A 14,821-nucleotide genomic window follows, 5' to 3' on the forward strand; every position below is an offset into this window, starting at 1 on the left:
AACATCTCTTTGTTTGTGAAGAGTTCCGAAAGCAGCGTGTGTTCGAGGGCAGAACCGAAAGTACATTTTACAGTCCGCAGCAAATGGAATTTATAAGAAGCTATTCTTTCTATGTATGTATCACGCATTATCCACAAACTATTAAAGATTGTTAATCAACGGTATTGAATATATTGTTTAAATTTTCTTTCCGAAAATCATTTCCGACAAAATGTTGAATTTACACCAACCAATCGTCAGACAAATTTCAGTGCTGACTGTAAAGTCCAGAGCCAACAATCATGGCGGATGATCATTGGTTTGTAAACAATGTTTCAGTTCGGCTTTGATGAAGAAATTCGCTTGTGAAGACAACATTTCTCGTGTTGTTGTTTGCTTGAATACTTCTTACATGTTCTTGTCACTTGTATTATCGCAACAGCCTGCCGTATAAATAATGCTTCATGTTCTAGCCCATGCACTGCACGGAACGATTATTCTTGACCAATCTTCCAAGTTCTGTGATGAATGATGACTTTGTGCTGTCTGGCTATAAGTAGAACATTCGCACCATTGCAATCTTGTTCTTCATGCGCTAACATTTAGCGATACAGCTTGGTTTTATCCAACAACTGTGACGGAAACTGCAGACGCTTTGGTAGCTTCATGGTTATGTCGTCATTGGAAGCCTAATCTGATTCTGATCCTTTTATTTTTAATGTTATAAATTATCTAATGGTGCTCTGGGTTCTTGGTGAATTTTAAGGCTTGTTAAATAATTTCACAAACAGGAAAAGAAGAAAGGAAGAGACCCTGACCCTGACCTCCTTCGAAATAGGAGGATAGGCTAGGATCCAAAAAAGAAAGGAGCTGATCCATCATCCAGTGCTACCCAAACTGTGCATTAACAAGACCTTTTCGGTATCTGATTCTGAGCAGCTCTCGCAAGACACGCTCTTTGTTATGCTTTGAACATCGTGAGAACTTCGAACCTTGGCTTGTGCAGCTCGCACGAGATCGCTGTACCGCATGCTTTGCTATGCTCTGAAGTTTGCGAGAGATTACGAGAGCTTGGAATACCGATAGGGTCTATTCCCTCATTGAGTCATTCCGGGATTCCCTGCATACTCATGATACTGTACACACTTGGAACTCTGAAAAAAACCTACCAGAATTCATAGACTAATGGAGGTGTACACAATAAACCTGTAGAAAGCTAGTCCAGCGAAGCACACTTATTTACTTTATCATGCCTGCCGTTAGAACTGTCTTATGTTTGTATGATCTGGAGATTACTGGTCGCTAGCAGTAGCACTATAGACCCTATCGGTATTCCAAGCTCTCGCAAACTTCAAAGCATAGCAAAGGATGTGGTAAGGCTATCTCGCGAGAGCTGCTAAGGCAGATGTTTGAAGTTCTCGCGGATGTCGAAACATGTCTAACAAAGAGCATGCATGTCTCGTGAGAGCTGCTCAGATACCGAAAAGGTCTATTTAAAGCATGCCATTTGAACGAAGGAACTCAGTGCTGCTTTGATGTAGGCCATGTCTGGCTGAGCAGACGAGACTCCTTATGATCCTTATTCTTCACACCTTTGTACAAAATAAAACAAGAGTACTTAGTGAAGTTACTTAGAACTAGTCACAATGGAGGAATAATTTGTATTTGTTACTGGTATTTTCTGTGTGGGCAATTCATTTAGTATGACACTGTCATTGACAGGTGAATGCATCATTGACTTTTTTCATTAGTTTCATTTTAGGTTCATGATAATTTAGATTGGCTTATGGTAATTTATTGGCTAATAATAATTGACAGTATACATAATACAATAATAGTAATACATGCTTCCTTGTACTGTACCTTGAAAACAATGTCACTTGTGAGTGTTAGTACTGTTTATGTTATGTCTACAAATGATACACTTCATTGTATTTGTTAACACTTACAACACAAAAAAATGAAAAAATTGCGTGTCTGTATTTCATACTAGTGCTACTGTGTTGTATTATCTGTGTAGAGTTATTGGTACTTCATACTACTAAAAGTAACTCATTAGACTTGGACAGTTTTGGGTTTCGATTCAGAATGATAGTTGATTTCATTGTGTCAGGAAGTAGGCCACTGGGTTTTAATTTGACGTTTATTTTGTAATTGTAAACATTGTTCTGAGGCATGCGTCGGTTGATTCTGCTTCCAGGATTGCAGTCAAGGTCGGATGATACAGACAAATTTACTGCAACAGTCAATACGTGTGCAGCTTGAATAAACTCTAAAAGCTGATCAATCACCAAGACTCCAGATTCTGGGAGTGGGACTTTCCCTGTTTGAACTTGAAGGGAAAAATTATTTGTCAAGATGTGTGACCACCATCACTTGCGGTCACCTGCCCCAGTGGGAATTGTGGACCACATCGTGTCGTTGTCGGAGAACTTTGGTGAACTGGTGGACAGCGATGAGTATGCAGACATCACCCTGGTGGTGGAGAACACACACTTCAAGGGCCACAAGATTATCCTGGCTGCTCGCTCAGAATACTTCAGGTCAGAGAGAGAAGCAGACAAAACATTTCTATTCCTTTCTTGTTTTATTTGTTTGTGAAGTTTCAGTGTGGATTTTAATTAAACGGTTCATATATTTTACAAGTATGGTTTGGTCCGTTGGAGCTTTCCTTGGGCACTTTATGTGAAAGTTCATATTCCTAGCCTGACACTAGTGACAGTGATATGTTGGAAATGGAATGTTTTGTTAGCAGTTAGTCCACTCTTTGCCTTGTGATGTAGGATTTGGTTTGTGACACTGACAATACATACGAATAAAACTACTAAAAGTAACTCCTGTGACATGGGGATACATGTATTTTTGCCAATATCCATTTCTGTGGTTTTCTGTATTCAGAGCCTTGCTGTATGGAGGAATGAAAGAGTCGTTGCCCGGCACAACAGAGATCAACCTGCCAGACACGCCAGCCCTGGCGTTCGCTGCACTCCTCAAGTACATGTACACTGGTCGCATGAACCTCACAGAGATCAAGGTAGGCTGACATAATTATAATCTTTTTGTTTTCACAGCTTTTGTTATTGTGGCTGTTTTACTTTTAGAAATTGAGGCAAGAACCTGATGCTTTGCCTTTGGTTTGGCGGTAAACTGTGGAACTTTCTTGGACTTGGATGATCAGGTTTGCAGCAAAAGTTACAATGTGACGATGTTTGCTCATTCAAGGTGTACTTGGTTGCTGGCATAATATTTGAAAAAAAGAAAAACAATTTCTCCAGTTTTGGATTCTGCTTAAATATGCCAACAGCAGACACATAGTGACATACACTTTCAGTCTTCCAGAAGGTGGAAATGATGCCCTGCTTGACTGGAAAAGTTCATGTTGAGTTGCACAGTAAAGCATTCGCAGAGTTGTGCCTCTCAAAGAAATTCTCCCATAATAATAATAATAATAATAAATCACTTTTCTATTGCGCAAGTCTCGATAACATTAACAGCTCCACACACTTTACAATTCTAATACAAGAAACATAATAACAACACACAGAAATGGACTTAACTTATACTAACATAGCAACAAGACTAAGCGCAGTCAACAACAGCACACACACACAATCAACAAAGAAAAGTGCATGAATGCGCGCTTAGTTACAATAACTAACCACTAGCTGTTGTGTTCAGGAGGAGAACCTGCTGGACATCCTGGGCCTGGCCCACCGGTTTGTGTTTGTGGAGCTGGAGACGGCCATCTCGGACTACCTCAAGGCCACGCTCAGCCTGCGAAACGTCTGCTGCATCTACGACCTGGCCAACATCTACTCCCTCACCTCGCTCTGCACCGTCTGCAAGGACTTCATGGACAGACACGCCAGTGACATCCTCACCTCCGACCCCTTCCTCTCACTTTCGCTGGTAGGTACTTTCTTATTTTTTAACTTTCTTTTAATTTGTATGATTATTATTTTTGTAAGGCGCTGAGAACTGTGTTTGGATTTGTGCCATATAAATACCCTTATTATTATTATTATTATTATTATTATTTTACGGTGTTGTTCCTCGACACAGTGGACAATGGGTCGGTTGGACCTGGATTAAAAATATATAATTGGTCAAAATGTCCCTGCCGCAAAAAAAATGGTGTCAGATAACTCTAAAGACCAACCTGGGGTCAGAAGAATGCGTCAGATCAAAACAAGTATGCGTAAATAACCAGACACTGAGGCCTGGGAACAACACTGCATTTATAGTAATTAATCCTCCAGGCCATGGTCCAAACTCAGTGAGGCCAGAGTGCTACTGACAGTGACAAAGTCAAATAATTAAGGGTACTAAGTAACTAAGCGCTCTAGATATAGAAAGCAGTTATAGTAACAGTAATAAGTAACCAGTCTCCTGGCATCAAAGACAAGAAATATTAAATGAGCCGGTGACTTTTTTATCTTCATAATTGATTACAACATTGCATTTGATGACGGCAACATTTCAAGATTTTTTTCTTCAGCTAACTAAGTCTTTATCAAGATTTCTCAAGCAAGAAATGGTGCTACTGATAAATTAACTGCGTAAACATCTACGAGCAGTGTTACAATGTTATGTTGCATGATGTAATATTTTTTTCATTTTGATGGTTATGGAAAAATCTGTTCAGGAAAATATGCAATGGATAATTTGGTAATGTTTAAAAGTAACAGAAGTCCCAGTTAACATAATGTTCACTTCAGACCTTGTCTACCACTAAGTTTGACAGAGGTTGTGGATCTGCATGGTCAAGAAATCCAGTGCTTATGTTTTGCTCTGTATGCAGTCTTCACTGTTTCCTGCTTTTCCTACAGATGTCAGTGCGAGACCTGATCCTGAGGGACTCTTTCTGCGCTCAAGAGATTGACATATTCCAGGCAGTGTGTGCGTGGGCGGAGCATAACCAAGGCGCTGACCCCACCCATATTCTGGAGGCCGTGCGCCTGCCTCTGATGACCATGAACCAGCTGTTGAACGTCGTGCGCGACACGGGGCTGGTCTCCTCCGATTCCATTCTGGACGCCATTAAACTGCAGACAGAGTGCAGGGACATGGACCTCAAGTATCGTGGATTTTTGTGTACGTTACCATGGTGTTTTTTCTGTAACTCTGATAGCTTCGCAACCGATGATAGTTTTATCTGATTACCTCTCTCAAGAGCCATTTATAAATGTTTGTTGTTGTTGTTGAATTTGTCCTGTGCGTGTTTGGGGGCGGGATGGGTATTGTTCTCAAGTCTTGGCTACTTCCTCTTCTCTTTTTCCTTTCACTTTTACCTCCGACAGCATACTGTTTGCACATGGTTATCATGTGTTTTACCTCTTTCTAGTCTGTTTTACTTCTATTTCTATAATAGAAAAGGTCTGTTGGTTTAGCTTGTTTAGAAACTAAAGTCTAAAAGAAAGTTTAAGTTTGCATTATTCAGGAAGTTTGCATCTGAGATCTTGGTACCGTTTGAGAAAGAAGCAATACCTTACAAATGACCCTCTAGATCTGTCCTATTGTTTAGTGCCTGAGGATAACGTTGCCACAACTCGTCATGGCGCCCAGGTCATTCGCGGAGAGATGAAAGCAGCGCTTCTGGATGGAGATGTGCAAAACTATGACCTTGACCGCGGCTTCACACGACATCCCATTGATGACAACAACGGCCAGGGAATCGCTGTCAAGCTTGGCCAGCCCTACATCATCAACACAGTGAAACTGCTGCTGTGGGACAGAGACATGAGGTGTGTGAAGGATTAGTGTGAACGTCTAGTACAGTGGAACCCCCCTCCCCCTTTTAAGATCTTCAAAAATCTGAGAAAATCATGTCTTGAAATGGGGGAACATTTACACAGGTTATGAACAGAAAATCTTATAGGGGAGTTCCACTGTAGTTCTGCAGTGTCAGTACTGATAACGGTCGCTATTGAGTGGATAGCTTTGTGTTTGTATTCACATTTTGACCGTTTCCTTTTTTATGAAATAGATTACTGCATAAAAATGAAGATTCAGCCGGCTGGTTTTGTGCACACATTTTTACGCAGACAAAGAAACAGACAGTGCACAGACAGTACTATAGTTTCAACCCTTAGGTTCAGGTGACGCAAAGTACGAAACAAAGATAGCTATTTCGTCATTTACGTCACCTGATGAAGATCCAACCATAATATTGTCTTGTCTAGTAACTTCGTCTGTGTAAAAATGTGAATACAGTCCTTTTTTTCTAACAGTGAACATTGTGTTTCCCTCAACCGAGTCAGAATTATCATGTGTTCTTCATGTGTCAGCAGGTCGTATTCCTACTACATAGAAGTGTCCATGGATGATAAAGATTACGATCGCATCATTGATCACACAGGCTACCTCTGTCGCTCATGGCAGAAGCTCCATTTTCCTGCTCGTGTTGTCAGGTAAGGGAAATAAATCTAGTGAGGCCTTTTTTTGCATGTGTGAAAGAGATGGCCTTGGGGAGGGTTTGAATGAGAGGAGACATGCTTCTGGCTGATTTGATATACTTTGGTGTCCTTTTTGACTTGGTGAAATCCATCAAAGGGGGGAGGATGGAGGTAGAGGGGTAAAACTTAACAAGTTTGGCACCTTTAGGAAATGGTGGAAATAGGTAATGTACACTCCCCTGGCTTTGAAGAAATCATTTTGCAAACACATTGTTTTGTGCGACAAATTTGATGTGACATACTTCAGTCTAGCCTGTCTAAAGTAAAGTACATAGAACGTCCTAAGACAGAGTGAACACTCACTCTTTTATATTTTTGGATCATCACTAATGTAACATTGTAAGGCAATAACTTGACATGTATTGAATGTGCTTCTTACCGAAAATTTAACATAATCAACATTTTTGTGTCTGTACTTGAGTAAAAGCATTTTATTGACATAGAAATTTACCTTTGATTTGATGAACTGTGTTTGACAGATACATCCGCGTGGTTGGGTCTCACAACACACTTTATTGCCATAGACATTGATTTATGATGTGATGAACTGTTTGACAGATACATCCGGGTGGCTGGGTCTCACAACACACTTTATTGCCATAGACATTGATTTATGATGTGATGAACTGTTTGACAGATACATCCGGGTGGTTGGGTCTCACAACACACTTTATTGCCATAGACATTGATTTATGATGTGATGAACTGTTTGACAGATACATCCGGGTGGTTGGGTCTCACAACACACTTTATTGCCATAGACATTGATTTATGATGTGATGAACTGTTTGACAGGTACATCCGGGTGGTTGGGTCTCACAACACAGTGAACAGAGTGTTCCACTTGGTGTCGCTGGAGTGTCTCTTCACCAACAAACCCTTCCAGCTCGACCAGGGGCTTGTCGGTATGGAGCTCCAGCAACACATACAAAACACCATACACCTTTCTTTTAGAAAACACTCTGAACTTCATAGATATATAATATAAGCTGTTTCTCTTCATGTATAAGATAAGATCAGGTAAGAAAACTTAAATGTCCATTTTCATTTTACACATACATGGACATTTGTCTTTTCGCACCACGTATTTCCCTGAGCATCCCCCTTGAGCATTGACAAAAGGTTCAGCGATCAAGAATCAACTTCTAAAAGACTGTTGCTTGATGTATTAAAATATTGCTTCTCAGGAATCCTTGTCATTGTTCACAAAGCAGAAATTTGAAGAACTGCTTTTTGTCATATTGGAATTTCCTTGATGCTGCAATTTGTGAAAAATCGTGTAATTTATATATTGCTGTTGATAATACAGTTGTGAAAGATGCAGTTTCTAATTATACTAAAACAAACACATTTCGTTTGTCTGTGGTTTCAGTTCCTATTGAAAATGTAGCAACAATCAAGAACAGCGCATGTGTGATAGAAGGAGTCAGTCGCAGCCGCAACGCGTTGATTAACGGAGAAACCCGTCAGTACGACTGGGACTCTGGCTACACGTGTCACCAGCTGGGGAGCGGCGCCATTGTTGTGCAGCTTGCACAGCCCTACATGATCTCTACCATGAGGTGGGCTGTTTAGCTGTGTGTGTGTGTGTGTGTGTTGGTGTGGGTGTGTGTGTGTGTGTGTGTGTGTGTGTGTGTGTGTGTGTGTGTGTGAGAGCGATAAAGAGTGAGTGTGTGTGTGTGTGTGAGAGTGATAAAGACAGTGAGTGTGTGTGTGTGTGTGTGTGTGTGTGTGTGTGTGTGTGTGTGTGTGTGTGTGTGAGAGCGATAAAGAGAGTGAGTGTGTGCGAGTGTGTGTGTGTGAGAGCGATAAAGACAGTGAGTGTGTGAAAGACAGTGAGTGTGTGTGTGTGAGAGCGATAAAGAGAGTGAGTGTGTGCGAGTGCGTGTGTGTGAGAGCGATAAAGACAGTGAGTGTGTGTGTGAGCGATAAAGACAGTGAGTGTGTGTGAGAGCGATAAAGACAATGAGTGTGTGTGAGAGCGATAAAGACATATTCATTTTTGTGAGGTTGTAGGGAAAGATAGTGACAGAAGTGTGATGTGCAAAATGATGTTATCAGGAGTTACCTCTCTTAGAAGTTAAGCTGTAAATTCTTTCAGTTTCTTATTTATACAACATTTACAACAAATAATTAACAGTCATGTGTATATTTGCACTGAGGTAGTAATTACACCCCAGTCTTCTTTCTGGGTCAGTTGGTACTGTATTCTTAGTTTCTTGAATGGAGAATATGATTTTATTTATGTCAGTACAATGTTGTCTGATGACAATATGGGCCTTTTTAAACACCTTTGATTTCATGGGCTGACTTACATGTGCACTATACAGGTTACTTCTGTGGGACTGTGATGATCGCAGCTACAGCTACTATGTTGAAGTGTCCACCGATCAGCAGAAGTGGCATCGTGTTGCTGACAAGAGTCACGATGCTTGCAAGTGAGTTTAAAAACTATATTTTGTACATGCATTTTTACCTATAGATTAGAAAAGCACCCAAAGTGAAGAAGTGTGAATGATTTGTGATTGTGTCTGTACATGTAACAAGATAGATGATGATTGTGTTGTCATACTAAAACCTTTAGGCCTAAAAGATATGACCTCTTTCTGTCAAAGATTTTGAATTTAAAAACAACAGTGTCAGATTATTTCTTACAGTACAAGGACACTCTGCTGTCATCCTTGGTTGGTTTATGTAGTTAAGCTGTGGGGTTTCTTTGCGTCTTTGCTAATGTTAAATGTTAATCTTTCTATTTTGTATGCACCCAGGATGATAATGACTAAGGATGATGACAGTAGATATAAATTGCATCTATTGATACATCTTCTCATGCTTATTTGATTTCTGTTTGTAAGGTCATGGCAAACACTTGGGTTTGACTCCCGCCCTGTGACGTTCATCCGCATTGTTGGTACACACAACACTGCAAATGAGGTAAGCTAACGCTTTATTCCTCAGGGCTCTGCTTTGATCAACTGGCTGGTTTTTTAAAATTGTAGGAATACAAAATGGAAGAGGGTGATAGTTGTGATAAGGTGTTTGCTGCTTGGGTTTGTTACTGTCAATGGCTTGGACATAGGCTGGTGCTGGAAACCTAGTTATAACTGTTGAAGTTTCATAGAAAGTCTGGTGTTCGTTGTATTTTCAGCCCAGGTTTTCAATCTTTTGTCCAATTAAGATTTGCTTCGCTCTTAAGAGCAAAGGCACTACATCAAGTCTTTACTGTTAAAAGAATAGGGTAGTTCTAACAATTGTTATGCATTGTGTAATATTTGCATTTTGGGAGCCTCTAAACAAAGCCACTGAAGTGATGCTAATACACTGTTTGTCATATCCCAGGTGTTCCACTGCGTGCACTTTGAGTGTCCAGCTGACACGTCCATGGCCAGCCTGATGCACAGCGTGTCCAGCTCGGGGATAGGCAGCAGTCTGACCTCCGGCCCTCCCAACAGCCCTCACCTTGCCCCTAGACCGTCAGTGTCTGGTCACTCCTCCGGCCCCCAGATGCCTATCCCAGAGGCGGAGGCTGACCGCGACGATTTCTACAACCCCTTGCCCCACAGCCCCAGATCGGGCACCCCAATGGGCGGGGAGAGAGGGTCAGGAGCTTCAGGGGGAGGGGCGGGGGCGGAGGGTCAGAACCACCATCACCACCGCCACAGCAGCGTCAGCAGTAATGCCAGCAGCAACAGTAACCTGATGGGTCAGCCCTCGCCCCGTCTTTTGGCCATGGATGTCTACGCCAGGCCTGAGTCACAGCAGGATGTGCCGGAGGCTGACCGCATGGACACGCACTAAGACCAAGTGGGAGAGGGGAGGTATGGGAGCGATAGGAAGAAGAATGAAGTGTGATAGAAGTGCAACAACACGGACACACACTAGAGGTGGAGGAGGAGGAAGTGGGGTGAAGGTGAGGGGGCGGATGAAAGGTGAGGGGGCGGATGAAAGGATGATGAAGGAGGACGTATGATGGCAATGCAGTCTTGATGCTGATCAGAAGGACATGCTCTAGGACAGTGGAGGAGGAAGAAGCAGGGTGAAGGTGAGGGGGCGGATGAAAGGATGATGAAGGAGGACGTATGATGGCAATGCAGTCTTGATGCTGATCAGAAGGACATGCTCTAGGACAGTGGAGGAGGAGGAAGCAGGGGGAGAGGGAGGGATTAACAGGAGAAGGAGGGGGTATGACTGAAGTGCTGTCTTCAGGCTGATCAGATAGACACGCACTTGAAATGTTCAGGACGAAGAAGTATTGGAAGGGTGAAGGTGGAGGCATGGCGTCGATTGAATGGACAATTTGTGGAGAAGAGAAAGGTGATTGCATGCAATGAAGGGGAGATGTGTGAAAATAAGAAACAAGGTGAAACTGTTGTAAACAGTACAGGTCCAGCAGAGCTAGCCTTCTCTTTCGTGCATGGGTTTGACCTATATGCTTGAAATATTAGCCATGTCTTGGTCATAACAATGCATACAAATAGGCTAGATGTTTTTGTATTTCTTTCACTTTGAATCAGGTCAGTTTCAAATATAGTAGGACCTGTGATGAGATGATTTCCTTCGGTCCAATTTAAAGTGTCCAGGCTATGTATTGTTATGTCCTTTCTTGGCAGATTTACATTGGTCAAGGTAACAGACCAGTGGATGACAAAAGATATCCCCTTAAGGCACAGTGTCCTCAGAGTCAGATATGAGTGTTTCGACATAACAGATACATAGGCGAGCATTGTTTTTTGACAGAGATGAAAAAACAAATCTTGAAGATCATTCTAATGGGAAAATGTCTACCAAACTGGTACAGCATTTTAACTTCTCCATAATGATTCATCTTTTTTTCTTCTAATGAAGTAAACCGGCCACACCAAGCACAGTTTGAATAGTTTTGACTTGACTTGCTTGCTCAATGTATTAAAACATGACCATGTACACACCTCAAGCCAAGGCATGCAGAGGATGGAGTTTAACAATTTTTAAATCACAGAAGTAGGTTATGTTGACATGTACTGAGCTTGTTTACATGAAAAAAAAATCATTCTGGCACACCTGCATTCATATTTGTATGAAAAGAAAACAAGCTGGCAATGTTAGTGTGTGAGCGAGATCGTGATTATGTTTGCTTATTACAGTTATGCAGTCTTTCACCAGTGTTGTAAAATGAATGGAGAGTAAGAGAGTGAGTGTAATGTGGTATGTGTGTGTTGTTTGCGCTTTTTTGTGTGTGATTTCTCCGTTCTCATGAACTAACACTGCACACTGTAATTCTCCGGTTTTAACGTTTGTTGAAAAAATGCTTTTTCTTCTGTCTCTCTTTTATTCAGTTCATGTGTTGTGTTGTTTATTTTAATATAACTGTAAAAAGAGATGTAATGATCATCAGACCATCTAACACTGTGCATGTTTTTTGTAATTCATTGATTGATTGGTATTATTTTAGATGCATTCGTAGAAGTAGAATGCACACAGTTTTGAGTAAGACATGCTAGAAGCTTTGTAATTGTTTATCTTCTATGGAATGGCTTTACTTTGCTGTAATAGCACAGTACACGAGTCCTTAGAGCGGGTGTGTAAAATACTTACTTACTTAGGCCCTTTGCCTTTGTGTAAAGTGCCAAGATCATTTGAGGATCTGGGAATATGCAGCCTAATTCTTTTTAAACTTCAGTATAGCTGATTTGGATATATACAAATGTATCCATTGTCTTCTTGTACAATACGTCAATGGAGAGAGCACCTCCCATTATTTTCAAATAGCCTTTTTAAATTGTGGTGGTTCAAGATGGCACTGTCTCATCTGGAAATGACTTGAGTTGTAAACAAGATGTTTATCTCCATGAGCCTTCTTTTGTGTGCGTGTGTGTGTGCTTGTTTTTGATTCCTGGAAACAAACTGTGTACCTTTTCTTTGCCTTTGATGACAAGTATTATGCAGCTGCTTATCAAAGCTTGCTTCAAAGTTGTGTTTCTGAGAAGAGCTTTAAAGACAAAAGATGAGAAAGACGGTGAGTGCTAATGCTGTATCTGTAAAAAGAAAGGTTGTGATTGCTCGCTGGCTGATATTTTATGGTCACTGATGTTTTTGTTTTTATGTTATTTTATTTTATGTATAGATTCTCTCTGTCTTTCTTTGACAGGAGAGTTTTTTGTGTGTGGTGATATTTATGTATTTATTGACTTATTTGTCCATCAAAAAATCCAAAACAAAGAGACAGCCAACGTTCCAAAATTTAGAATAAAAAAACAAGAAAGGTAAGGTTGTTATTGTGACTAACGTATTGTTTTGTCAATAACAAACGTTCCAACAACTTACCTTTTTTGTTTTTTGATTCTTTGTCCATATTTTCTTGAAGTTGTGACCATGATTTAGCCCTGTGTGCTATCTTCAGAAAACCATTATTCAGAGGATAGACCACACAGAGGGGAGATATATGTTTTTGTGCCACTTGACACAGTAATTACTTTCTTTCTCTATCAACATTTTATTTATTTTACTGTTTATCTAGATTGCTAGATAGATTGAATGCTTGAATGATTGATTTTGTTATACTCATATTATTGGTGGGAGTAAGCCTGATGTCACTTGACAGTGATTACCTAATCTTTCTTTCTCTATCAACATTTTATTTATTTTACTGTTTATCTAGATTGCTAGATAGATTGAATGCTTGAATGATTGATTTTGTTATACTCATATTATTGGTGGGAGTAAGCCTGATGTCACTTGACAGTGATTACCTAATCTTTCTTTCTCTATCAACATTTTATTTATTTTACTGTTTATCTAGATTGAATGCTTGAATGATTGATTTTGTATACTTGTGGTGTTGGTGGGAGCAAGCCTGATCTGGAAACAAGTAGGGTCTTATCTCAAGTCTTGTTGTATGTGGTTTGATGAACATTGTATACTTGTAGTGTTGGTGGGAGCAAGCCTGATCTTGAAACAAGTAGGGTTTTATCCAAGTCTTTTTGAATGTGGTTTGGTGAACAGATGTGTCTACTAGTCACGCTGAATGTATTCTGTGATTCAAGAACTGCAAAGGAAAAATCTTCATGCAAGGATGTGCATGTAAAAGCGATAATTAACACATTGTAACTGTTGTTTTATTTTGTCATTGGAGAATTTGAAATTTGTTGCAATCTTGTAAATATTTGAGTTAAAAGCTCTCTTGCAAGTGTACTTGGTGTGTAAATTATGCAAAACTGAATCAGTTAAAAGCTTATCGACAACAAATGTCTTTGCTTGCAGTTTTTGTATTTTTATAAGACGTGTTGTTATTGTACTGTCCAACATGTTGTGCTGCTTATTTGTGCTTGTGCGGTAGGGGTACTTTTAATCAGAACGTTCAGTGTATCTCAACAAGAAAAGGTGGACCGGAAACTTGGTAAACAAGACTATGCTGCCAGTTTGACTTGACTGTTTACTGTCATTGGTTTGTTGGAATGTCAACGTCAGCAGCAACTGGTTATTGGACTGAGGGTATTGAAAACTGTAGTAAGTGTGTGGGTTTTTTATTTAGTATTTCAGGAGCGAGAGTCAGGTCTGTCTGCTTTTTGACTAAGCTTTGCTGTATCTTGCTTTGTGTCCAGTTTCTTGTGTGTAATGCTTTTTTTAATTTTTTTTTTTAGTAAAACTGTCAACAGCTTTAAAACTAAGCTCCCTGTCGTGGTTGTGAAATGTTAGGTCTCATTCATATCGATTTTCATCTTATTCATGATAAGCGTCACACCAAGTGGTAATTATTTCTGTTCCTTAAAGAGTTGATGGTATTGTGGTGGTCTTGCATTGAGAAAGACTGTTCAGCTTCTGAAGTTAGCATTGTGATGATGTCCAATGTCTTTCATTGTCTCCAATACTCTATTGCTTTTTTGTGGTGTTCATCCCGAAGAAAACAAATGCAGAAGAAAAAGAAGATAGATTGAGTTGTGTAGATTTTGCCACAAAAGAGTTGACAATATTTCTTCTTTTTTTTTAGTCAAAAGATGTTCACCGGTGTGCAATTGTAAAAGCTGTTGATGTTGATCGTTGGAAACCGGAGTGTCCGTATGAAACAAAAGGTGCTTGGTGGTTGTTCTCGCTGAAATGTTTGTAAGCTTGCATGCTTTTCCTTTTGGTTTGTTTTGTTTGTGTCTTCATTTGAAGATTGTTTCAGATGTCAACATTTGTGTAAGTTCATGTTCATGTTGTTTGTTGCACTTGTACAATGCTACTGTGTGTTGTAGTAATCAAAACAGAAACTGCATGTAAATAAATCCATTTTGAAAATTGGAGATTTGTCCTCTTCGTTGATATCAATGTTTGTTTGGGTGTGTCTTTCTGTGAATGTGTGTTGCTGTGTACATGTGTGTGTGTGTGTGTGAGTGTGTGTGTGTGTGTGTATGTGAGTGTGTGTGTGA

General features: G+C 40.2%; 1 protein-coding gene across 2 annotated transcripts; it reads left to right on the forward strand.

The window, feature by feature from the left end:
* Positions 1-258: 258 nt before the first annotated feature.
* LOC138952834 (BTB/POZ domain-containing protein 9-like) lies at positions 259-14,693 on the forward strand. 2 transcript variants are annotated; one of them, XM_070324567.1, is made up of 12 exons: positions 259-298; positions 2,180-2,522; positions 2,878-3,013; positions 3,658-3,888; positions 4,809-5,073; positions 5,504-5,723; positions 6,267-6,389; positions 7,230-7,339; positions 7,807-7,996; positions 8,765-8,872; positions 9,290-9,368; positions 9,774-14,693. In XM_070324567.1, exons 2-12 carry the CDS (start codon positions 2,338-2,340, stop codon positions 10,230-10,232), a joined length of 2,106 nt encoding a protein of 701 aa, XP_070180668.1. In that variant the 5' UTR covers positions 259-298; positions 2,180-2,337; the 3' UTR covers positions 10,233-14,693. The 2 variants fall into 2 exon arrangements, with proteins under 2 accessions (XP_070180668.1, XP_070180669.1); XM_070324568.1 differs by having other exon boundaries at positions 6,270-6,389.
* Positions 14,694-14,821: the final 128 nt, after the last annotated feature.

This window comes from Littorina saxatilis, linkage group LG17, assembly GCF_037325665.1.
Source record: "Littorina saxatilis isolate snail1 linkage group LG17, US_GU_Lsax_2.0, whole genome shotgun sequence".
Lineage (NCBI taxonomy): Eukaryota > Metazoa > Mollusca > Gastropoda > Littorinimorpha > Littorinidae > Littorina > Littorina saxatilis.

Excerpts from the sequence above, each read along its gene's own strand:
- LOC138952834 (XM_070324567.1), top strand. The coding sequence starts at position 2,338 with ATGTGTGACCACCATCACTTGCGGTCACCTGCCCCAGTGGGAATTGTG. Across the intron at positions 2,523-2,877 it reads GCTCGCTCAGAATACTTCAG|AGCCTTGCTGTATGGAGGAA; the intron begins GTCAGAGAGAGA and ends TTCTGTATTCAG. Across the intron at positions 3,889-4,808 it reads CCTTCCTCTCACTTTCGCTG|ATGTCAGTGCGAGACCTGAT; the intron begins GTAGGTACTTTC and ends CTTTTCCTACAG.